At 36.8% G+C, this 26,532-nt stretch overlaps 1 protein-coding gene across 1 annotated transcript in view; it reads right to left on the bottom strand.

Annotated features, from left to right (window-relative positions):
- Window positions 1–1,164: 1,164 nt before the first annotated feature.
- The window catches only part of LOC150075329 (protein argonaute-2-like), a 384,361-nt gene continuing 358,993 nt past the window's right edge, over window positions 1,165–26,532 (bottom strand). The window contains exons 18-19 of the mRNA XM_090388732.1: window positions 12,353–12,552; window positions 1,165–1,519 (exon numbers count right to left, since the gene is read on the bottom strand). Coding sequence (XP_090244858.1) covers window positions 1,411–1,519; window positions 12,353–12,552 — 309 coding nt within the window. The 3' untranslated portion in view covers window positions 1,165–1,410. The remainder of the gene's footprint in view (window positions 1,520–12,352; window positions 12,553–26,532) is intronic.

The following is a 26,532-nucleotide window of genomic DNA, read 5'->3' as shown; positions in this document are numbered from 1 at the left end:
AAATATTAAAGCAACTCTAGTTTAGGATATATTTATAACAATTAAGGAAGTTAACAAGATGTACTTTTATTTTGACTAACTCTAATTTCCTTTTCAGATCATTTCGTGAATAACAAATATAACACTAATTTACATTATGAACCAGACTGCAGAGTTTTTAGTGGAACGAGTTATCAGTAAATGATATATATATATATATGTATATATATATATATATAAAATTCATGGCATTGGGAGTTGGCAGTTAATAAAAAAAAAGTTTAAAAATTAAATATTTGTACACTTCATTTCAGATAAGAATTTTTTTAAATATATATTTCTATATTTCACAAAGAAATATTAAATCTCTAACACATAACACTACTCTCAAATAAAAATATACTAATATAGAGTTTATTTCGTCCAAGAACTTTCTTTAAAAGAAAGTTTTACAACTTCTCAGAAGTCAGGACTAATCACATCTCAGAAATGCATTGCAATTGCAAACCAACATTTGTGGTGATATGATATTGTAATAAGTGACTAAATGCAATGTAGTACATAAAAATACTTTGTGACTACTATTACAATTGCTGCTTTGTCCAAATGGCTAAGCTTAATTACATATTTAAATGTATGTATTCCATTTTAGTTATCTATGAAGATATACACTGACTGATAAAGTTATTTGCACAGAAATAACAGTAACTTAATGACTATAAATACAAAATGGTTATTAACATATAAGGAATGCTTACCAACGAGCAATGTAGTTAACACTTATTTCTGTACAACCATTCACTGGGCAGAAGGAAAGAGTATGAATTCAGTCAGGCAGTGCAGTGGCTTGTTTGTGTTTGTGTGTGTGTGTGTGTGTGTGTGTGTGTGTGTATATATATATATATATATATATATTTCTTGCACAATTTGACACAACATATTACTTCCATTTTTTCACATGCACACACAGCTATAGTCATAAATAGATAAAGGCTGAAATATCTTCATGGTAAAAATATTAAGGACCAATAGCTCTATAATTCTATTTGTTAATTAGCTGCACAAATTAGCAGTCCTTTAACTTTAAATCATGAGATGATAGAAGACAACACACAACACATATCTAGAGATGGATGGGCAGTGGAAGTCATAATCTGACTGCTGTACTTTCCTTCTTCCCCTCCCCTTGAGTCTAGTAAATATATCATTGTCATATGAAAGAAATATACCAAGAGGTATAGTTGCTGGGCTCCAAATAATATCTTGCATTCTGAGTTTTTCACTGAAAAATAAAGGTACCCAAAGAAAAGGGTCTTTCTTTCCTCTATATCAGCATGCAACTGGCAATGTATTTATCTTCAGGGCATTTGCCTTAGCAAATATTTGAACTGTCCTTTGGAAAACATGATGCTACTAATTAACTTTTCTGCATCAAGCAAAATACATTACTTTGTTGGTATCTGAATGGACTGTTACTGCTCGTGCCATAGCAGTTGGAGTACGATCTTCTCCATTGGCTGACTGATGACTACCATCCCCACTGGAAAAGATAAAAGTCTGCTAGTAAAGTTGTATAAAATAATAAATAAATAAGAGTAAACTGTTACACATTTACTTAAATAGGCAAATAAATGAAAGAAAACATAATTACTAGTCAAGGCAGCTTTGTTTAATATTGTGTTAAAATTATGATGTTCAAGGATAGATCTGCATCTTTGTAAAGTCACAGTTGGTTCAAAAAGACAAATATATTTTCTGTAAATACCAGGGCTAGCCAAATAAATAGTAGTTCCCATTCAGGAATAATAAATACTAACAAATAAGCTTTAGTATAGTGAAATGCCCTGTAATTTGTTACTGGGAGAACAGGTTTTTTAGATTAACTGAAGTGAACAATAAATAACAGCAAACTTACATATAATTTTACTTAAAATTATTGCATTGACACTTTGAAACATTAAAAAGAACTAAAATACCCAGTTGACATGGACTACCAGGATAATGCTGAGTTAGTTTGGTGTGGCATAAGCACTTGGGAAAACGAAAAGAACGTTACGAATATGTTATAGGCCAAATGATTGCAATGAGTATGGTAAACAATATAGAGATAAATAGAGCTGGCCAGTAAATAAGAATGGTTTAAAATAATGAATGGAACCTGTGAAATGGTCTCACTCACTCACACACTTTTTCTGCATGGCTGCTTTCTACACTACTATGTTAGAGAAGTAACAATAGAAAGCAATACTCTAATTGGTCTGATTATCAACAGTGATTCTTCACACACACATACAATCTCTAGATAAAAGAATCACTAGATAGCAGTGATCATGATGCAACGATGTGGAACTTACTTGATATAACTACTGCCAAGGGTAAAGGAAAGGGACTTTGCTTTTGTAAAGGTGATGAGAATGGTCTTTTGGATAGTTTTATATTCTATTCAGTGGGACCAACTGATGTTAATGACTGAAAATCCTAAATGGGTTGTGTCCAGGAATGTAATCATAGTAACTACTAAGCTTTTTATGTCAACCAAGAGGTACTGTTTAAGGTTCAGACCTAAACAGATGTCAGATGAGCTAGAAGCAAAGAAGAAAACTGCATGGGTGGGTTATAAATTATCAGGGGACAGAAATCCACAGTGAGTATAAACTAGTCTGTAATGAAGTCATTTGGGGGAGGGGTCAGATAAACTAAGGAAGATGAGGAGTAATTTGGCTAAGAATCTGAATAAAAAACCAGCAAAGAATTCTTTGCTTATACTAACACTAGAAGGAAAAGGATGAACGACATTGGTCCACTAGATGTGAATGACATAACTACTGATGACCCTGTCCTGGCAGTTGACAAATGAGAATAAATATTTTGTATCTACAATCATGAGGGAAGAAGTTTTTTTAAGAATTCAAATACCAGAAGTATATCAAATTTAACTGGGAACTAAATGATTTGTGATAAAAGAGGAAAGTGGAAGAGAAACTGCTGATGAAATCTATAAAATTATGTTAAAAGCAGTAGCAAAAGAGATAAGCAATCAATTAATCATAATTACAACAGCATCCTTACATTCAGGAGAGGTCGCTAAATATTGTATATGAGCAAATGTCTCTCCTATTCACACAAGGCGGAATGAAACGACAAAGCAAGTAACTACAGACTTGTAGTAGTAGCCGTAGAAGCATGTGATGCAACAAAGCAAGTGTATGAGCTTAATTGAAATAATTACACTCAAACACTAGCCAAGCAGTTAAAATTTTACTATAAAATATAAAATAAAATATGATACAAATATCGATTAAACTAGACTATTACAATAAATACAATAAAATAGGTTAAAACAATTAAAAACAATGCTAAAATCGTTAAAATATACTAAATACCGAAGCTTTCGGAGACCGCTGTCTCCTTCCTCAACAGTGAACACTTTAATATGGAATTACCCGGCCCCATAGGACTTTTTGAACAAAGAAAGGAAAAAAAAAAAAAAAAACACGTATGAGCTTAAGCATCAGCCAGAAAAAAAAAAAAAAAAAAAATCATACATTCATTCCCTCTAAAAGTTTGCCCAGTTCCTCCTTGAATTTATTTAAGCTATCAACTTCCACAATGACAGATGGAAGTTTGTTCCAGCAATCAATTATTTGATGGCTAAAGGCAAATTTACACATATCTATTCTACAACTGTCTTTCCTCAATTTTGAATTTATGTCCCTCCTCCCCCCCAGGTTCATAATCTGAGCAAGCAGAAGAATCCCATCAGAATTCAGTGTGCTCAATCCATTCAAGGCCTTATACACCTCAATCAGATCACCTAGAGGTGCCTAGTCTCCAGCTGCTACAATTCGCAGAACTTTTAGCTTTTCTTGGTAAGAGGACCCCTTCGTTCCCCTCACCAATCTTGTTCATCTTCAGGACATTTTCTTGACTTCTTTTCAGGGAAAATAATGGAGCAGATTAAAGAAGTAATGCAATTATACATTAATCCCTACATGCATTTGTTAAGGGAAGAGCTTGCCTGACCTTGTCTTGATTAGCTACTATGATTAGTTACAAAAAATTAGAAGCGAAAAAAATAATTTTGACCTCATATACTTAGATTTCAGTACAGCTTTTCATGGTGTTCCACATGAAAGGCTGCTATGTACAAACTGGAGCAGTGTGGAATTAGGGAAAAATTACTGCTATGGATAAAGAAATAATGACTAAGAAGAGACAGGTTATTAATGGGCATTGCTCTTCTGGGAGAGCATTAATGTTCTTAGTGAAGTCCCTCCCAGCATTCAGTGTAGGTTCTATTGTTGTTTTAATATTTATTATTGATATTGATAAATGCATATCAGGCTTAATGGCTAAATAATTTACCAATTGGGTAGTTACACACTCAAGGTAGTGGAGAATGAAAATGACCTAACCTAGGGGTAATTGTAGCCCAACATGCAGTTCCTCAAGCAGCACAGTCAGGCTGCTAGCACAATACAAATACATATACAGGAACTTTTCCAACAGGAATAAGGAGGTGATTATTCCACTTTATAAGGCAACAGTTAGGATGCATCTTCAGTACTGCATACAGATCTGGAAGCCTCATTTTGGAAGAATGTGGATCTGTTGCAATGAGTGCAGAGAAGAGGAGAGCAATAAGATTAATTAAGGGCACAAAAAGGTACTCTTACCATGAAAGACATTGGTTTTATAATTTGCAGCATACAGAAAGCAGGTACTTGTGAGGAGACCTAGTTGAAGTGTTTCAGGCTTAATGATTGAGAAAACTAAATACTTATGGCATCCCTACTCTTTTTTAGGCAATGCTCATAAACAAATTGAAATCAAGAAAGGATAGTTGCAGGATAGATGTGAGAAAATGTAAAAAATTTCCATCTGATGTGTGTGGAAGTTTGAATAAATTTAAGGAAGAAATTATCAGAGAAGTTGGACAAATTTTTTGGTTAATGTTGTATATGCCTGCTTACTTGCATCATGAGTCACTGCTAATACTACATAAGAATATATACATAGCTGTAGCTATGATACATGTTAATAATACTGAATGTGTTAATGTAATTCAAATTCCAACAGGAGTAACATTTGGCTTGTAATAAAAAAAAATTAAAAAAAAAATATATATACATATATATATATATATATATATATATATATAACCGAAAACCAACTTTCAAAATCTTTATTTAAACTCCAATTTATATAATCATAATATTCTTGAACTTTTAAAAAGCTCAGTCTTTTTTTTTTTTTTGCTCAGAATTGTTACTCAGTAGCATCTATCGCATTAGACAACACTGCACACTTTTCTGAACTTAAGCACACTGCATACAATTTTACACTGTAAATGTTAACTATTTTTATTTAATATTAAATTGTAGTGACAAAGAACAGTGTAGTTTTTTTTTTTTTTTTTGTTTTTTTTAAAGAAAAACACTACATGCAGCACTTGCTTGATAGCACTTTTTTTTTTGATAATTCCAAACATGAAAGATAAGAGAACCTATAGTACTTCAAGTAGTGCATATTGAAGGTTGAGAAGACAAGATACCTATTGATATAACTCTTGAATGCAGGCAGTTTGTATAAGAATGATAATTAACCTGACCACCTTCTTTCAGAGGGTCTAGGAGCCTGAGAAAGGATTTGGGGTAACCATTCCAGATGTGAGAAGTGTTCCATGACAAAGTTGCCTTTCACATTTGTACAGGATTATTAGCTGTCCAGAAGAAAAGTAACACTGAGAATGAGAGAAAAAAATCCAATTTTTTCAACGTAGAGGAAGCAATATTTTAATGCACACATGTCAAGAGAAATAAGTTAAGGTAATCAATAATAAAGATGTGATTCTGCCTAGAAATATAAGCATTATCAAAGATAATCATGGGAACAGAAAACATTCTTATATGAGAATTAAGACCAAATTTAAGAAGGATGAAAGCTTATTAAGCTCTTTGTCCCACTGAACAATTACCTAGAGGTTGGCATTTAAGAAATTAGTGGAGACATTTGAGAAGTTGAAGATGTTTATGAAGAGTAAGGTTTCTCAAATTAGAATGAGAAGGTGTAGTGTGCTACCATCAGCAAAACTACAGAAAGGATTTCCACTCATTGGAAGAGGGTCATCGACATATACAGTACAAGAGGGAGAGAAGTGAGAGAAAGAACTGAACACCAAAAACCTTGTTTAGAAGCTAAATGTCTTTCCTTAAGTGTGGTCTCCAAACCTGAACACAATATTCTAAATGCAGTCTTACCATTGACTTGTATAACAGAACTATAACCTCTTTCTCCTTAGGTGCAAGGGTACAGTAAATCACTGATTAGAAATTATGCAACTTCCCGGCCATCTGCTTACACAACATGCTAACCATCATATCTGACTGTATCAAAACTCTCAAGTCTTTTTCCTCATTTACAACCTTCCCCTACTTAATATATAAGCCATTCTTGGGTTATCATTTTTCAAATGTAGAACCTTACATTTGTCAGCATTAAAATGTAACTACCATTTCTCTTACCATCTATAAAACCTGTCCAAAACACTGAAAAAGCTCAGCTTGATTTGCATTGTTATCACCCTCCCAGCCTTTTTACCATCTGCAAGCTTCAAAGTTGTACCCTTTATTCTTTCATATACTTCATTCAAGATCAGCAGCATGTGTGACCTAGCCCTTTATAACCTTGATCCACACTGAAGAATTGCCGTTTATAACCCTTTGCTTCCTGTCCCCCAGTCACCTCTCAATCCATCTCAGGATCATACCCATAACCTCAATGGACACTAGCTTGTACAGTAATGCTCATGTCAAATGCCTTGTCCAAGTATGCAATGTCAAAACTGTTTCTTCCATCCAATTCATGTGTGACCACATCATAGTAATTTATAAAGATGATCAAAAAACTTCCCTTTACAAATCAGTGTTGTGATCAGTTTAGGATATTATGCATCACGATGATCTTGGAATGCATCTTTGACTACAGACTTCATGAATTTCCTTGCAACTGAGATTAAACTAACTTATCTATCTACAATTACTCATCTGACCCTCAGCAACCCTCCCTTTGTGTATTGGTGTGATACTGGCACTTCTCCAATCCAAAGCAATTATTCCTGCATCTAGAAATGGTTGCATAATTAACCCTGAAGGTGTGGTGAATTCCCTTGCAGTTTCTTTCAATATGACCAGATAAATATCATCAGTACTTGGGGCCTTACCTGCTTTCAAACTCAGTAATTTTTTTTTTATTAGGCTCTTGTGTAATATCAATATTCTACACTGCTCAGGTATACTAGCACAATATCATGTGCTACCAAAGGGACTTTCTGCTATGAAGTTCAATACAAAGTATTTATTCAGCTCAGCAGTAATATCTGCTGGATTATCTAGGACACTGTAATTTCCACTGTGTAAAGTCCTATCTGGTTTACTGTTTCCTTTTTTTTTTTTCTTTTTTTTTTTGTACCAGGCTGCCATAGCTGAGTGGTCAAACACGAGGGCAGAAGTATGGTGCCCTGAGTGACTGTGGTGCAAGACAGTGCGAATACTAAATGCAGTACTGTTCTTGTATCTCTCTCTCTCTCTCTCTCTCTCTCTCTCTCTCTCTCTCTCTCTCTCTCTCTCTCTCTCTCTCTATCTTGTGAACTTTGTGGTCATCTCAGAGTATAAACAAAAATAAATGTATAAATAACTCATCTCTATTCCCAACTCTCCTGACTAATGCTTTCTCATATTTCACCTGTTTATCTCTCTCCCTGCCTTGTTACTAACCTGCTTATATACAGGGTGTTTCAGTTAAACGTTTCAGAACTTCTAAGAGGGGTAGGGTGCATCCTGACAACTCGAAATCATATAGCAATGTAGGGTCGGAAATGCTTTCCTGAAGCGGTATTGTACACAGAAGTCGTTGTGCGACGTCGTACAGCACAGATTCGATTTTCGGTCAATGTATGGGCCGGTATTATGGGAGATCACCTCATCGGACCTTACCTGTTACCGTGTCGTCTAACCGGACCTATCTACTTGATCTTTCTGCAGCAAGTATTGCCACAACTTTTGAGAGATGAACAGATTTCTGCATTGACGCAACAGACAATGTGGTTCCAACACGATGGAGCCCCTGCCCATTATAGCGGAGATGTTCGTAACTACCTGGATGTCACATTTGGTCAACAGTGGATCGGATGTGGTGGTCCCGTGCGTTGGCCTGCTCGGTCACCCGACCTATCATGTCTTGATTTTTATTTCTGGGGTCATATGAAATCGCTAGTTTATGACATCCCTGTTGACAATGCTGAGGAGCTGGTTGCAAGAATCGCAGCAGCTGCCGAAGAAATTCGAAATTCGCCTGGAGTATTCCAGAATGTTCGGATGTCCATGCGTCGGAGATGTGAGGCGTGCATTGTAGCCCGTGGAAGAAACTTCGAACACTTTCTTTAATCCATGTACCTTTTGCTTCTTTTCATGTATTATTAAAACGATTTCTCACTTACGGTCTCTTTTCTTTTTATGGTGCTTCTGTGTACAACACCGCTTCAGGAAAGCATTTCCGACCCCACATTGCTATATGATTTCGAGTTGTCAGGATGTACCCTACCCCTCTTAGAAGTTCTGAAACGTTTAACTGAAACACCCTGTATATATATTATAAGTCAAGGCTGCAAATTTTTCAATTTCCCCTGTTGCCCTTTTATGTTCTATCAAAAGTCTGCTTAATTTTTTTTTTCATACACTTTGGTATCCCATGTGTGATACCTCCTAAACGGAATGAAGCACTAATGGCTTTGATAATGAATGTCTTGAAAGTACTGAATTTTTAACTGTACTTTTGCTTTTATATATTGCATCCAAAACAATGAAATACTGAATTACTGTGGTTCAAGAGTCTCCTCATTCCAGCAATCCCCTTTCAAAACTCTTGCCCATATTCTTGGCTACCATAATCACTTGCTGCTAATGGTGTCACAATCATCATTTGTGATATTATTAAGATCGTTGGTGACAACCACATTATGAATACAGTCAGTCCTCGTATAGCACGATAGTTGTGTTCCAGGAAACCCTCATGCAATGCAAAATTGTGCAATATAAACAACAGGCCCTATGGGAAAAATAGGGTTAGGTGCCGACCACCCAAGATTGAACACACATTTGTAACCAAAACATTACCAAACACAATAAATAGTCGTAATAAAATGTTGCTAATGCTTTTGCTTCTATCGTAAGCAAACTTGTTTTTTTGTTTGATTTTCTATCCAAACAGATGACAGCCATTCCATCTCTTCCAATTCTTTGTGTCTTAATCTAATGGATTTTAATTACACTTTGAGTTGTTCCTGCTATGAAAGTTGTTTTTATTTTCTCTGCATTCTTTGTAATTCTCGGCGTTGCCTCATTTAGGCCTGTAGCACGTGCAATATCACATGGTCTTTCATTTTACTCAAAGCGTTTCACAATTTCATATTTTTTCACTATCGATAGAAGCGGACTGGCCATAAGCCTTACCAGGGAAACCCCGGTGGGCCAGAGGCCGGTGTGATTTTGGCTATAAACCATAGTATGAGGCCACTATAAATTTTCCCGAGTAAGAATTTTTGACCCAGTCCGCCTCTGTTTATTGATATTGTTTTTCTCTCTGAATCTGCAGTGTCTTCACCAGGACGCTTCCTTTTCACACCTTTTAAGTACTTTACTCATTTTTAGGGAATAAAGCACAATTACAAAACGAGGAGGCACGCTTGATACACATAAACAAAGCTGCGCATGTGTAGTAACTGAATAAACAACACCGTAAAGGCAGAGATACACTATTAACACCTCACATTTTACTAAAGCACATTTCTGGAGGTTACTACCATAAAAACAATAAAAACAATTTCCAGTTGCATTGCTGCTATTGGAATCTGTTATAAACTGGTAGTAAACTCGATCTTATTGCATTTGTGATTATACCGATAGCTGGAATTGTGTGGGTTTTTACCTTATTATGGTGAAATGTGTTTCCCCTTCACTGATATAAAACACAAATACATTTTCAGAATCTTCTCTTCATTCCTATTGTGTTGCATTCAGTTGGGGTGATTCCGGTCCGACTGCCATTTCTTGTAAACACAAAGGCGAATCGTGCATAAGTGAATTCGGTTCGTGTTATATAAGATATCGTTCCCCTATTTATAAATTGTGTATGATCGAATTCGTGTAGTGTAAACACGTTTTATACGAGGACTGACTGTATTTCGAACCCTACTCTGCAAGACAATTCAATACAGATAAAAGATAAAAATCAAGTTGATTCAGAAAATTTACTCCTTAGGACAAGCTGCAAGTCCACAATTTCTCAATAAGCGAGAACTTGAATTCCTTAAAAACAAGGCATTCAGGCTTACTTACCACTTGCCACAAAAGATGCACACACATTTTTTATCATACTCCTTGCTATCATGTAGTCTGTAGCGTGCACACACACACACACACACACACACACACACACACACACACACACACACACACACACACACACACACACACAACTTTACCTTAACTATTTCACACAACACAGACTATGTTCTCCTGAAGTTGTTCTGAATCAGTCTAATCTTATTGCATTCAAGAAGCTCTTTATTAGAAGCATAGCCTCACTTCCCTCTTCCTTCCCTACTCTCCTTCATATATACATTGTACATCCCAAAATGAAACATTGACCCCTACAATAGGGTGCCACCAAGTCTCAGTTAAGCCTATTATATGAGAACCTGATGATCTGACAAGCTACTAAAATTGACCCATTTTATTGACACCAATCCTTATATTACTATATAAACCATTTAAGCTTTTTATTTTCTTTTTAATCACTTCTTTAGGCATCCCTTATAAATTACTGAATCATGTTCCAGCACAATTACTAACTCATTCCACATTGCTTCTCGCACATCCTTTCATGTATTTAACTGATGAGTGATCATTCATGGTCTTTTGAGACCGAAGCTGACCTTTGGACTCTGGCAACCTCTCAATCAAATTGACTAATCTCAGGTAGAGGAAGTATAGCCTCCATCATGAGTTTTTTCTCCCCTTCTGCCTGCAATGGGAAAGCAACTGAATGGCTTATATAATTTCTACAACTTCCTCACACAGCCCAAACATTTTGCACCTGGATCACAGACTATATAAGAAGACAACTGCTCCAGAGGAACAATGATTTATTTAATTTCATGATTAAGAGAAATCAGGTGCATGCCATATCAAGGCTAATGAATTTATCTTATATTAGCTAAAACATTACAAAACCAATTTAACTTGCAGCTATTTGAGAAGGTTGGACCTGCTTTCACTGAGCAATATCAGGTGACAAAACCAAATGTTTCTTCTTTTTTTTTTTAAATTTTTATCTGTGCATTCATGTTCAAGTAACTTAAGTTTTTAGTGGTCAATGCACATAATAGATGAAGTGGTACTGAACATGAGGCAAGGCAGATCCGAACAAATTCAAACTGGTTCTCTATAAACTGAATCAAATTATCAGCCTTGAATCTTGACAAGGCCCCACTCATGAAAGGTTTCAGTACTCCATATCTGTATGTTGCACTGTTGACATTGGATAGATGAAATCTTGCTCATTACTGAATACTAGGGCAATTGCTTGTAATTCACACTTTAATTCTGCAAAATTCCTGGGGGGGGGGAAGGTAAACACTACTGTATTTTTTTTTTATTCTCTGTTGTTGCCTGAAGCAGCCTAACTAATAGGGTTTTAATTGTGAACAGTTTCTAAAGATGTGCCACATGATACACTGCAATATGTCTAACTCTCTAGTGGCACATGATTAATTTCCAGGATTATGAAGAGACATTTGTCTAATAAAATTAATAATCACTTTGCATGCCTTTGGATCTTAGTGCTCTACATTTACTACACCAGAACATTTCCTTTTCTGAGTATATTTTGATATTTGGGTGGCAAGTTCCATTCGAGAGAGAGGTGCAAAAACAGTGACGTTTTTGCACCTCTCTCCCTCCAAAAGCGCATTTCATTAAGTTTTTGTGCAATAATTTTATTTGAAGTAATAAGTAATTAAGTCAGAATGCAACAGGCTGCAAATTTAATGCAACGTGGAGTGGAGCTTTAAACTTGGGTATCACTGTAAAAAAAAAAAAAAAAAAAAAGTACAATTTAATTTGAGAAAATAATGCTGCTGTTTTATTTATTTATTTTTTCATGTAATTTCACTATAACTCCATCTATGTATTTTGGATTGCTAATTTGAAAACATCAGTTTTAGTTTTATTATTCTGGTTATGCAATTAGCAAAACCAAAACACATACTATGCTGCAAAAACAATTTACCTGAAATTTATAACATTTTACACACCTGTCATGTTCTTTTTCTACTAGGTGATAGCGAGCCCGGAATGCTACTAGATGTGCATAGTAAGCTGGAGCTGGAATGGAGACTGATCGAGTACAACGAACATAGGTGTGACATAACTGATAAGTTAAACATTGCAATTCATCAGCTGAAAACTGGTTATCATCCCAGAGTACATGGTAATGTGATGGTCGACTTGTGCCCTGGCAATTAAAAGTAAAATAAAAAAATCAGTCTGCAATTTTGATTTATATGATTGGACACACACACACACACACACACACACTAGTAACCTTTAAGAAAATCTTACTGCAGCCAGTGCAACTAAATGGTAAAAAAGTTTGGACAAAATTTGATCTCTTTTAACAATCTAAACTGGTAGATAACAAAAGAAAAAAAAATAAGTGAATTAAGCAGCTAAAACAAATATGAAGTTATGTTTCATGAACTGAATGATTCACCTTAGAATGCTTATCAATAATTCAACCTTCAAATGTAATTGTGGACAGGATCTTGAACATAGGTAAACTTGAAACTAACAATCATGAATATTTCTGTTTTAATTTATTTTGAGAGAATTTATATTAATTCAGAGTACAGTCGGTCCTTGTATAACACGTGTTTACATTACACGAATTCGATCATACACGATTTATAAATAGGGGAACGATATCTTATATAACACGAACCGAATTCGCTTATGCACGATTCGCCTTTGTGTTTACAAGAAATGGCAGTCGAACGCAGAATCACCCCAACCGTACGCAACACGATAGGAATGAAGAGAAGATTCTGAAAAGATATTTATGTTTTTTATATCAGTGACTGTGTCCAATAACACACAAAACGTCTGTTCCCCTCTAAGCCCGGAGCCTCCGTAGCCGAGTGGGCAGGAGCGGGAGTGCAGTAGCACACGCTCTTTGAGTAGACCGGGGTTCAAGCCCCTGACTGCTGAATACGGTCGATCTGCCAACCCGCACTGGACCAGCGTGGCAGATTATGGTCCATTTCCCTCAACATGAATTGTTGAGGAGGCTTCCATCCTGCAGTGGGTTGATAATGGCTGCACTTTACTTTTACTTTACTTTATATCAGTGAAGGGGAAACACATTTCACCATAATAACGTAAAAACCAACACAATTCCAGCTATCGATATAATCGCAAATGCAATTAGATGGAGTTTACTACCAGTTTATAACAGATTCCACTAGCAGAAACGCAACTGGAAATTGTTTTATGGTAGGAACCCCCAGAAATGTGCTTTAGTAAAATGTGAGGTGTTAATAGTGTATCTCGGCCTTTACGGTGTTGTTTATTCAGTTGCTACACGGGCGTAGCTTTGTTTATGTGTATCAAGCGTGCCTCCTCGTTTTGTAATTGTGCTTTATTCCCTAAAAATTAGTAAAATACTTAAAAAGGTGTGAAAAGGAAGCGTCCTGACGAAGACACTGCAGATTCAGAGAGGAAAAAAAAAAAAAAAAGCAATATCGATAAACAGAGGCGGACTGGGTCAAAAATTGTTACCCGGGAAAATTTACAGTGGCCTCATACTACGGTTTATGGCCAAAATCACACCGGCCTCCGGCCCACCAGGATTTCCCGGGTAAGGCTTATGGCCACTCCGCCTCTGTCGATAGAGAAAAAATATGAAATTGTGAAACGCTTTGAGCAAAATGAAAGACCATGTGATATTGCACGTGCTACAGACCGAAATGAGGCAACGCCGAGAATTAGAAAGAATGCAGAGAAAATAAAAACAACTTTCATAGCAGGAACAACACAAAGTGTAATTAAAATCCATTAGATTAAGACACAAAGATTTGGAAGAGATGGAATGGCTGTCATCTGTTTGGATAGAAAATCAAACAAAAAACAAGTTTGCTTACGATAGAAGCAAAAGCATTGGCAATATTTTATTACGTAATAGTCGTAATAAAATACGTAAGCATTTTATTACGACTTACGTATTATAATTTATACGTATGTATTAAAAATACGTAAGTATTTTTAATTACGTATTTTAATCGTTATAAAATACTTACGTATTTTATAACGATTAAAATTACCCGATTATTTATTGTGTTTGGTAATGTTTTGGTTCCAAATGTGTGTTTAATCTTGGGTGGTCGGCACCTAACTCCACTTTTCCCATAGGGCCTGTTGTTTATATTGCACGATTTTGCATTGCACGAGGGTTTCTAGGAACACAACTATCGTGCTATACGAGGACAGACTGTACTTTATTTTGAGGGAATTTATATTAACTGTATTAAAGGAATCAGAACCTCAGTGTTTCCTCATCAGTAAAATTAAACAATATTAAATTAAAAAAACTTTTTTCCATTTTACAGGACATCCCAAAGTTTTATACATGCTATCTGAACTACAGGGATATCTTGTATGATGGAAAAAAAAATAACAATGGGCTGGCACATCCCTTCTAGAGCCTAGTGTGGGAAAAAATGGTTCTAGCATTGCTGGAGCAGTTCTGAATAGGATTTAGTAATATTATGAGCCATATCGTAAAAGAAAGCATTAGGCTTTTGCTGCACTAACAAAAAACAAAAGAAAAAAAAATTAATTAAAAACAATAAATAATAAAATAAAATAAAAAAAAAAAAACTAACCATTTAACTCCTTCCTCCTCTCAGTACCTATACACTAACCTTGGAATTTCCCCAAAGCTATCAACTTCAACCACTCATGGAGGTAACTTATTGCAGAAATTAACTTGCTAGCTAAAAGAAAACTGCCTGCAATTTGAATTTATAGACCCTAGTTCTGGAATAATAATAGTGAAAATTTCAGCCCTATTCAATTTATTTTCTCCTCTCAGAGCCTTATTAGGTCTTCACTTCAATTAGGTCTTCCCAAGGAGCTAATTACCAATTGCTATAGCCCATATATTCATGTCTTCACACGGGCACTCTAAAGGTTTGAATACAGTATTCCAAGCAGAGTCTAACAAATGCCTAATACAGTAGGATAATGACCTCTATCTATGCAAGTAAATATCTAATAAAACACTGATAGGAGAGAATGATGGTCCTTCCTTGCTGTCTGCCTAATGTTCAGAGAACTTCATGTCCACCTAAATTGTAACTCACAGATCCCTTTCTTCTTCTATATTTTTAAATTCAAACCCACCAAGTGAATAGATTTGGGATTGCTATTCTATAAGTACAAGGTTGCTTTTGTAAGGGTGACTAAAGTGGTCTCAAACAGTTTTTAAATTCTATGCACTGGGACTAACTGATGACGTTACTAACAGCAGATTCTAAATGGGAAGTATTCAGGGAAGTAATCATAGAAGCTACTAGGCTTTTCAGAACAACTAAGAAATACTGTTCAAGGCTTATACCTATATGGATGTCAGATGAAATAACGAGACGTTGCAGAGAAATAAAATGCATGGGATGCATATAAATCAGTCTCTAACTAAGTCACAAAGGAGGGCAGGCAAGCTAAGGCAGCTTATGAGAAATCTCTGGTAAAGAATACAAAGAACAACAGAAAAGACTTCTATGTTTAACTGCTGATGATCCTGCTCAGGTTGCTGACAAACTGAATATGCATTTTGCATCTACATTCACACAAGAGGAATTATTTGGGGGTGGGGGGAGAAAGGAATGCCAGAAGCTTATCAAACTTTAACAGAGAGCTAACTGATTTTATGACAACTGAAAGGAAAGTGGAAGAGAAATTATTGATGCTAAACACAAAAAAGGCATCTGGGACAAATGGAATCTGTCCAATTATATTATGGGAGGCAGCAAAGGAGATAGGCAAACCCTCAGCCATAATTATGAGAGCATCATTAGATTAAGGGGAGGTCCCTGTGGACCGGAGATGTGCAGATGTATCCCAAATTCACAGAGGTGGATTAAAAGATGACATGGGTAATTACAGACCAGTTAGCTTTGCATCTATTTCAGAGAAAATAATGGAGTCACTGGTTAAAGAAGTAATGCAGGACCATCTAGACAGAAATGCAATTATATATTATGAAATGCAGTCTCAGAATGGATTTGTTACGGGGGTGGTCTTGTCTGACCAATCTGACTAGATAGTATGATGCAGAGACCAAGAAAAAATTATTTTAATATTATATTTTTGGATTTTAGGAAGACTTTTTGATACTGTTGCACATAAAAAGACTGCTATACAAACTGGAGTAATGTGGCATTAAGAGCAAGTTAATGCTATGGAAAAGGGATTTTTGAGTGGTAGAAGACAGTGGTTATCAATGGGCACTGCTCCTAGTAGACTAATGTTATTAATGGAGTCCTCCAAGGTTCAGTGCTAAATATTGAGGACATGGTTGTCCTCAATATTTATTAATGATATTGATGATAGTATATCAGGCTTAGTGTCTAAGTTTGTAGATTATGCGAGAGTTGGCAGGGTGGTCAATGACAGTAATTAGGATGAGCTACTGCAACAAGATCTAGGAAGATTAGGTTGATAGGCTGAAAAATGGTAGTTGAAGTGTAACACTTACAAATGCTAGGTACTGCATATGGGTAGCAGTAATCCCAGATTAACATACAACTGTGTGGCATTTTCCACTACCCTGTGACACACAGGGTAGTGGAAAATGAAAGACTTGGGGCTAATTGAACAGTCAGATATGAAGTTCTCTGAGCAGTGCAGACCAATACCAGGAGAGCTCATGGGGTTTTACCAATGATATACAGAAACTCTGATAGCAGGGATAAGGAAGTGATTTTCCATTGTACAAGGCCATGGTTAGGCCACATCTTGAGTACTGTATCTGGATGCTTCACTTTAGAAAGTGATATAGATCTGATGGAACAAAAAGGGTGCCCTTACCAAGAAAGGTTTCAGTTCTGCAAATTGCAGTGTCTGAAGACCAGGTGCCTGCAGGGAGATTCTGATTGAAAGACCTTGAATTGCTGAATGGTTTTGATTAAGATGAATGTTGATGGCATTCTCCCCTCTTGCTGAGACCACACACACACACACACACACACACACACACACACACACACACACACACACACACACACACACACACACACACACACACACACACACACACACAGGTGCATAAATTCAAGGAAAGAATTATGCAAATTCTTGGAAGGTACGGATGGGTGAAGCTGATGCTTTATAAGCTTGCCTCCTTACATCATGTTGGCACTTTTCTGACCATACCTGAAGTATAAGTCATCCCAAAGAAGCGTTGCTTGGTGATGATCATTCTTCCATTAATACAACCCCCATTCTTACTCAACCTGTATTTATGCCTCCTCTTGTGTGGTCTTTGAAAGAGGAAGAATGCCATCAACATTTAGCTTACTCAATACATTCCGGGCAGATCTTCCTGCAAGTAGCTACTTTCCAGACACTGCAATTTGCAGAAATGAAGCCTTTTTTTGGTAAGAGCATCCTTTGTTCACTTCGTCAATCTGGTTGCCCTTTTCTGCATCCCTTCTAGCAGATCTACATCCTTCCTGAAGTGAGGACTCCAGACCTGTAAGTAGTACTCAAGATATGGCCTAACCATGGCCGTGTACAAAAGGATTATCGCCTCCTTATCCTTGCTAGCAAAGTTCCTGTATATCATTTACAGAACCCCCATGAGCTTTCTTGGGAGCCTTTCTGCATTGCTCAGAGAACTTCATATCTGACTGTACAATTATCCCCAGGTCTATTTCTCTTTCTATTACCCTGAGCGACATAACCACCACACAGCTGGTATGTTAATCTGGGATTACTGCTATCCACATGCAGTAACCCTGCAATTGTCAATGTTAAACTTTAACTGCCATTTCTCAGCCCATCAACCCAATTTTCCTAGATCTTGTTGCAGTAGCTGATCCTAATTACGTTATTATTAAATCTGTATATTAGCTTTAAGGCTTGCCCCAAATACAGCCTTCTGGCTAGGAGGGCTACAAATATACATAACAGCAATAAACTTTCATTAACACCATGCCAATCTTTGTATCATTTGCAAACAAACATTAAGCCTGATATACCTTCATCAATATCATTAATAAATATTGAAAACAACAACGGGCCCAGCACTGAAGCAATCTGTTCCTATTACAATTTATGGATGCACGATTGTCGTCAGTAGAATATGTGATCTTTCAGCTGACCTGCACCTGGCTGTTTGCACAGCGAGAAGAATTAATTATTTGGACTGAGGATACAAATCACATTCTGGATGTTGCTCTGATGACTAAGGTAGGTCATAAGGAGGGACAGAATATAATAGAAATGAAAAATAGTAATGAATAGATTTTTATTCTTCATGCCCACTCACTTCTGGTTGTTTACTGATATAAAGTAATATAGCAAACTTTTTTAAAATCAGACCACCCTTCAGGATTGAGATTTGAAAACATTGCAAAAATCAAGTAGCATGGATAATGCTACTTGGGGAGTGGGAACAAGATTAGTTCGGTGACCTTGGACTTGGGCAAAGTTTTTATAGTTCCAGCAAATAGAAGTTTCCTTAAATTTTTACCATTTCATTGACTAAATTGGCATATTAATTTATTTTCTAGAAGTAGTTTATATTGAACTTAGAGATTTTGTGGGTTATTACTTAGTATCAGTAAAACTTGCACTGTTTGAAACTTGTCGCCATTGTGTAATATCAATACGCAATAGCATTACATATATCTCGAACTTGATAGCTTAAGGCATACCGTAAACCTAGATAGCGTAATACGTAGGACTATAGTAGGAATCTGTTAGCTTAGTATAGTATTGGCAATTAATCAATTAAATTTATAAATCCTTTTAATTTTTATTGTTAACTAAATTACATTTAAATGGAAATCATACCCCAGACTAGAGCAGCAAAAGTGCTGTGGTTTGTGGGAGAACCATAAGGGACGATTCTCCAATGCATCACAGTCTAAAAAAAATGTTCAAAATGCGACATTGCGGATCTCTCTCGAACAGGACATGATCTAGCCATGGAGGATGTCTGTGCAAGGTGCAGAGAATGTGAAGAAATCAAGCACTAACTCAGCATTCTTATGGGTGTATATGAGAGCTTGAAGAGTCAGTTGGATGCCCTCAAAGGAATTAAAATGGAGGGCCCATCAAGTTCTTAGCCACCCAACCTCAATGCAAGAGCACATTCTTATGCACCAGGCAATACAGCGGCAACCTTCAGGGCAGAGTGTGCTCGTCCCACAGGAGCTAGTTATTGTTGGTGACGCAATTGTCAGGGAAACGGGAAATATATTGTGCAAAAAGGATAAGTGGAATAGGACCAGGGTATGTCTGCCAGGGGAAAAAGTTGATGTACAGCAGATATCTTTTAAGGGCACAAAATGTGATATTGCTGTACATTCCGGCACTAATGACATTAAGTGCAGGAGATCTGCCAATTTACTAAGCAAGTACAGGTCAATGCTGAAAATAAGTTGCGAGTTAGGATTACATTTAAAAGTGTCTACAATCCTGCCCATATAGGAGGGAGTATAGGATGAGAGCTTTGTCAATCAATTCGGCCCTGGAGAGATTGTGTAGGGCTCATGGGGTAGACTTTTTCTCAGTGTGGTCTCTCTGCTTGCTTGTTAACAGGAGAGATTGCTTCTACAGGGATGGGATACACTTAAATAGAAGGGGTGCAAGCATATTTGCTGATGCTATCAAGGCAACTTTAGATAGGTCAGAAAACTGCTAGCTTGGGGGGCTTCACAGACTTATAGATTAACAGTAGCCGCAGGCAGAGGTGGAAATGATTCTTGCACTGCTTCTATTGGAACGAGCAGTAGCCCAGAAAGCCAGTTGCTGGGTATTTCAGGAACTGCTCGGAGTCATGTAACAAGTAAATACATGGGTTGTGTTAGATTAATTAAGAGTAAGAACAGGTGCATGTATACTTGCATGTACACCAATGCTAGGAGTTTAGTAAATGAATTTGAAGTGCTGGTTAAGACATCCAAGGTGGATATTGTTGTGATAACAGAGACACGGTGCTATTTAGATATAAGGGATGCAGAATTGGAATTTGGTGAGGGTGGGGACACAAGGCGTACAGAACAGATAGAGATGATATGAAGGGAGGAGGGGGTTATGTTGTTAATTAAGAAACACAAATCTAAGGAAGTGCATCCAGTTGATATAGATGGACAGTGCAATGTTGAGTCATCTTGGTATGGCAAAAGCACTGGGAAAGGAAAAATGAGGGTAGGAGTTTGTTATAGGCCTAATGACTCTGACAAGTACAATGAACAATTATATAGAGAAATAGAATGGGCCAGTAAATCAGTCTCTTAAAATGGGGATTTTAACTTCCCAGATACAGTCAGTCCTCGTATAGCACGATAGTTGTGTTCCTAGAAACCCTCGTAGAATGCAAAATAATGCAATATAAACAACAGGCCCTATGGGAAAAATAGGGTTAGGTGCCGACCACCCAAGATTGAACACACATTTGTAACGAAAACATTACCAAACACAATAAATAATCGTAATAAAATACTTACATATTTTATTACGACTATTACGTAATAAAATATTGCTAATGCTTTTGCTTCTATCGTAAGCAAACTTGTTTTTTGTTTGATTTTCTATCCAAACAGATGACAGCCGTTCCATCTCTTCCAATTCTTTGTGTCTTAATCTAATGGATTTTAATTACACTTTGAGTTTTTCCTGCTATGAAAGTTGTTTTTATTTTCTCTGCATTCTTTGTAATTCTCGGCGTTGCCTCATTTAGACCTGTAGCACGTGGAATATCACATGGTCTTTCATTTTGATCAAAGCGTTTCACAATTTCATATTTTTTTCTCTATTGACAGAGGCGGACTGGCCATAAGCCGTACCAGGAAACCCCAGAGGCCGGTGTGAATTTTGGCCATAAACCATAGTATGAAGCCACTATAAATTTTCCCAGGTAAGAATTTTTGACCCAGTCCGCCTCTGTTTATCAATATTGTTTTTCTCTGTGAATCTGCAGTGTCTTCACCAGGATGCTTCCTTTTCATACCTTTTAAGTATTTTACTCATTTTTAGAGAATAAAGCACAATTACAAAACGAGGAGGCATGCTTGATACACATAAACAAAGCTGCGCGCGTGTAGCAACTGAATAAACAACACCGCAAAGGCAGAGATTAACACCTCACATTTTACTAAAGCACATTGCTAGGGGTTACTACCATAAAACAATAAACACAATTTCCAGTTGCATTTCTGCTAGTGGAATCTGTTATAAACTGGTAGTAAACTCGATCTAATTGCATTTGCAATTATACCGATAGCTGGAATTGTGTTGCTTTTTACGTTATTATGGTGAAATGTGTTTCCCCTCCACTGATATAAAAAACATAAATACATTTTCAGAATCTTCTCTTCATTCCTATCGTGTTGCGTTCGGTTGGGGTGATTCTGCGTTCGACTGCCATATCTTGTAAACACAAAGGCGAATCGTGCATAAACGAATTCGGTTCGTGTTATATAATATATCATTCCCCTATTTATAAATCGTGTATGATCGAATTCGTGTAGTGTAAACACATGTTATACGAAGACTGACTGCATAAACTGGAATTTATGGTTTGGTCACTTGCACACAAGAAAAGCTTTTGTGAATTTACTGGATGATTGTTTTCTACAGCATGTTAGAGAGGCAACAAGGAGTAACACTCATGATCAGATTATCAGCAGTGATTATTCATGCATTAAGAATTTACAGATAAAGGAACCAATAGTTAGCAATGATCACAGTGTGCTAAGTGGGATTTACTCAAAGGGGTAACTACGAAGGGATTTTGCTTTCATAAAGGTGACTACAGTGGTCTCAGAGATTTTTTTAAGCTCTATACAGTGGGATCAACTGATGATGTTACCATCAGCAAATTCTAATTGGGAAGCATTCAAGGAAGTAATCTTGGAAGCTACTAAGCTATTCTTTCCAATTAAGATATACTGCTCTAGATTCAGGCCCAATGGATGTCAGATGAACTAATGAAACTCGTGGCAGAGAAGAAAAATGCATGTGATGCACATAAATTGTCAGGTGACACAGAATCCTACAGCAGATATAAGCTAGTTTGTAATCAAGTCACAAAGGAGGTTAAGCAAGCAAAGGCAGATTATGAAAAATTTTGGCAAAAGATGCAAAGACTTCTTTACTTATATAAACTCTAAAAGGAAGGGGATGAATCAGATTGGTCCTCTTTGATGTCAATAGTTTGACTGTACATGATCATTCTCAGAAAACTGCTGAACTAAATGAGTATTTTGCATCTACATTCACAGATGAGGAATTATTCAAAAAGGAGAGGCCAGATGTTTATCAAACTCTAACAGGGAGTTAAATTATTTTGTAATAACTGAGAGCAAAGTGGAGGAGAAATTGTTGAAGTTAAACATAAGAAAGGCACCTGGGGTGGATGAGATCTATCCAGTTATATTAAAGGAGGCAGCAAAGAAGGTAAGCAAACCCTTAGCCATAATTATGAGAGCATCCTTGGACTCGGGGGAAAATCCCATGGGCCGGAGATGTGCAAATGTATCTCCAATTCACAACGGGGGATCAAAGGGTGACAAGTAATTACAGACCTGTTAGTTTGCCTTCTGTTGCAGGGAAAATAATAGTTTGTTATTTTGGTTTTTTTTAGGAGCATTAGCAACTAAGGCCATATTGCTCCGGGAAATGCGGTGGTCATTCCCTGACCTTTCCGCATCCTCCATATTTGGTGGTGACAGGCTCGAACACCGGTCTAATCAAGAAGCGTGTGCTATGCACTGCTGCTCCTTCCCACCTGGCTACGGAGGCGCCGAAAATAATAGTCAGTGGTTAAAGAAGCATTGCAGGATCATTTATACAAGACTGCAACAATAATTCTGACAAAACATGGGTTTGTCAAGGGGAAGTCTTGTCTGACAAATTTGATTGGATACTATGATGTGGTCACAAAGGAACTGGATGCAAAAAATAATTCTGATATCATATACAGTGGGGCCTCATATGGCGAACTTTTCATCGTATGGGGCCCGGGTTTTAACCTCTTCCCTTACTATTTTTTCCTATTTTCGTGTCAAAAAAAATATAAATTTTTTAAATAACTATTTTTATTGCTTTTATGCTGTGTAATACGGTGCTTGATTATGGAACAAATCGAAGCATTCAATGAGATATTCAATGTTGTATATTCCTAGAATTACTATCCCGATCAGAACTGCAATATTCTTCAGCCATTATCCATAATTAATTCTTCATTATTAATTATCCATAATTAATTCTTAAATTTTAATTATCCATAATTAATTCCTTGAAAATGAAAAAGACAACCTTGAGCAGCACAGTGCTCAGGAAAGAACACCAGGCGACAACAATATGCAAGGTATCACAGCAAGCGTCATCTGACGCTTGTCTCAGATAAAAATATTCCAAGACACGTGCCCACCAGTGAATGGCCACAAGAGCCATATTGCAACGAATGCGCTACTTTACCACGTGCCAACAGCTTCACTCGGGTGACCCTTCACTGCTTCTGACAATTTCACTCAAGTAAGTATTGAAAGAACACAAATTCGTACACGACCACAAGATATCTCGGGATAATAATTTATGACAATAAAATGCTAACCCGAGTTAACTCAGGATAATCAGGGAAGTGGTTAATACAAACACAACACACATTCTGTTTTATTCATCATGTCTTTCTTTTGTTTCAGGAAAGTTCCAAATTTGTTTTTTTGAAAGTTTCTTTTGAAAAGAGTTTCCAAGAAAGACGTCATTGCCAAGCGTGAAAAAGGAGCTAGGGTAGTTGATCTGGCAATTGAATATGAAGTCAACAAATTCACCATTGGAACCATCTTGAAGAACAAGGAGACCATCAAGAATGTTGAAGTTGCAAAGGGAGTGACCAGATTAAGTACCCTAAGAAACCCCATCATTGAAGAAATAGAGAACTTGCTGCTACTGTAGATCTACCAAAGGCAAATGACAGGAGATACCATGAGCAAAGAAGTCATCAGTCTGAAAGCCAAGCACATCTATGCTGACCTGAAGGAAAAAACTCCAGGGCCAAGCTCTGAAGAATCTAAATTTAAGGCAAGCAGGGGGTGGTTTGAAAAGTTTAAGGGGAAGACTGGCATTCACAGTGTCATAAGGCATGGGTAGGAAGCAAGTGCTGATAAAGAAGCCACTGATAAATTAGCCAAGAAATTTCAGAAGCTTTATTGCTGAAAGAATTAAAACGGTCAACATTAAATGTGTGTGTAAAAATGTATGCCCAGAGTCAGTTCATTCAAGAAATATGGGCGAACCGGCAGAAAATGGAATCAGTGCGATAGTAGAACATGCTATGTCAGTAGGAGGGGAAGATTTTGATTATAATTATCAGCCATATGGTGCAAGGAAGCCTGAGGCAAAAAAAAAAAAAAAAAAAAAAATTCTGAGTTACCCTGAGAGAGAGAGAGAGAGAGAGAGAGAGAGAGAGGGGGGGGGGGATCATCAAGAAAGAGAAGAACAATGACATCCAGCTCAGGACCCTGGGTGTGCCAAGCCCATACTCACAAGCTGTGAGCCCCTGAGGTTTTGATATGACTATATGACCTCATGGGTTGATAGAATTGACCCCCTCCCCACACTAGGTGGAAAAGACCTAGTTCGAATCTCGTCAATGATGGGAGGAATTTTTATAGGTCTGAAAACGTGGCTGAGTTGGGCTCAGGCGAGGGTAGCATGGTTTGTTTTTTCTCCTGGAAACTTGGGTTTTTCGTTCAGCAAAACAGAAAATCGACCTCAGGACACACAATTTATAGACAACATACACAGAGTAACATGGCCTTAGGTGAATATGTTCCTAAAATTTTTTTAAAAAGATATGATTACTAAAGGCGTTCAAGAATTACTGGTAGAAAAAGAGGGTGGCAAAGCAGATTTTGTGGAAATGGCATCGGAGGTAAAACCAAATAAATTCAGAGGATGATAGCGCAGATGAAAATTCTAAACTCCCATATTTTACACTAAAAAGCATATGGGAAGGCATAAAGTTAGCCGAGCAATTAGAATCTTATTTTTTGAATGCCTATTCTTGAATGAAAGGAGCCTAAAGTTCAAAAGGGAGCTTTAAAAATGTTTAGTTCCATACGATGAAATTCACAAAGATTTATCAAGCAAAAGCAAACAAACCCAGATTACTGATTTTTTAAAGAGAGCAGAAGATACAAAACTAACAAAACTAACATATTTTGTTAGTTTTGTTAGCTTTTGGAATAAGGTCTTGAATGGATTGAGCTGATGGGATTCTTCCTCTTGCTAAGATTACCAACCTGAGGGGCCATAGATTCAAACTGAGGAATGCCTTTATATGCAAGGCTTTCTATATTGATACATTAAACAAAGGGCTTCATGACAGTGATACAAACTGGTGCCTTCCACAAATTTAAACAGATAACACCAACCGTTTAAAACTGATTTAATAGTAAAACAAAATAAAATGATACAAAAGACTGTAAAATAATATTTACAAAAATTTTGATTATTTACTTCCACTCCTAACATTATCACTAAAAAAATTATTAGCTTTCAATTTCCCTTTGTTTATTCATTCCAAAGTTTCAAACACCTATCAAATTCAGATTTATTACTTCTTGTAAAAATAGTTAACTTCACCTGTTTTGCCAAGGGCAAAAATATATAATATTTTAAAAGCACAAAAGGTGATACTGTTGTACAAGTTGGCACTAATGATATTAAGAGAAGGAGATCAGAGGACTTACTTAACAACTACCTGGCAACATTGGGAAAAAAGTCGTGGGATAAGATTTGAAATAGTTTGAAAGAATAGGATTTGAACAAAATTTGAAAGGGTCTGCAATTTTGCACAGACACAATAGGAGGGAGTACATGTTGAGAGCTTTGTCAATCAATTTGGTCCTGCAGAGAATGTGCAAGGCTCATGAGGTAGAATCTTTCTCAGTGTGGTCTGTGTTTTTTAACTGGAGAGACTGTTTTTACAGAGATGAGATCCACTTAAGTAGAAGGGGTGCAAGATTATTTGGTGACGCTATTGAGTAACACACAGTTTAACTAATAGATTAACCTGAGATGCAGGAAGAGGTGAAGCTTCATGCACTGCTTCTACTGGAAAATGCAGCAGGCTGGAAAGCAAGGTGTCATGAATTTCAGACCAAGCTGTGGAATGAGTGAATAAATGGGCTGTGTAAAGGTA

The sequence above is a fragment of the Mastigoproctus giganteus genome, chromosome 14, assembly GCF_048544385.1.
Source record: "Mastigoproctus giganteus isolate SK-2022 chromosome 14, ASM4854438v1, whole genome shotgun sequence".
Taxonomy (NCBI): domain Eukaryota; kingdom Metazoa; phylum Arthropoda; class Arachnida; order Uropygi; family Thelyphonidae; genus Mastigoproctus; species Mastigoproctus giganteus.
The sequence above is the reverse complement of the archived record's forward strand: the minus strand, read 5'-3'. Positions and strand labels throughout refer to the sequence as shown.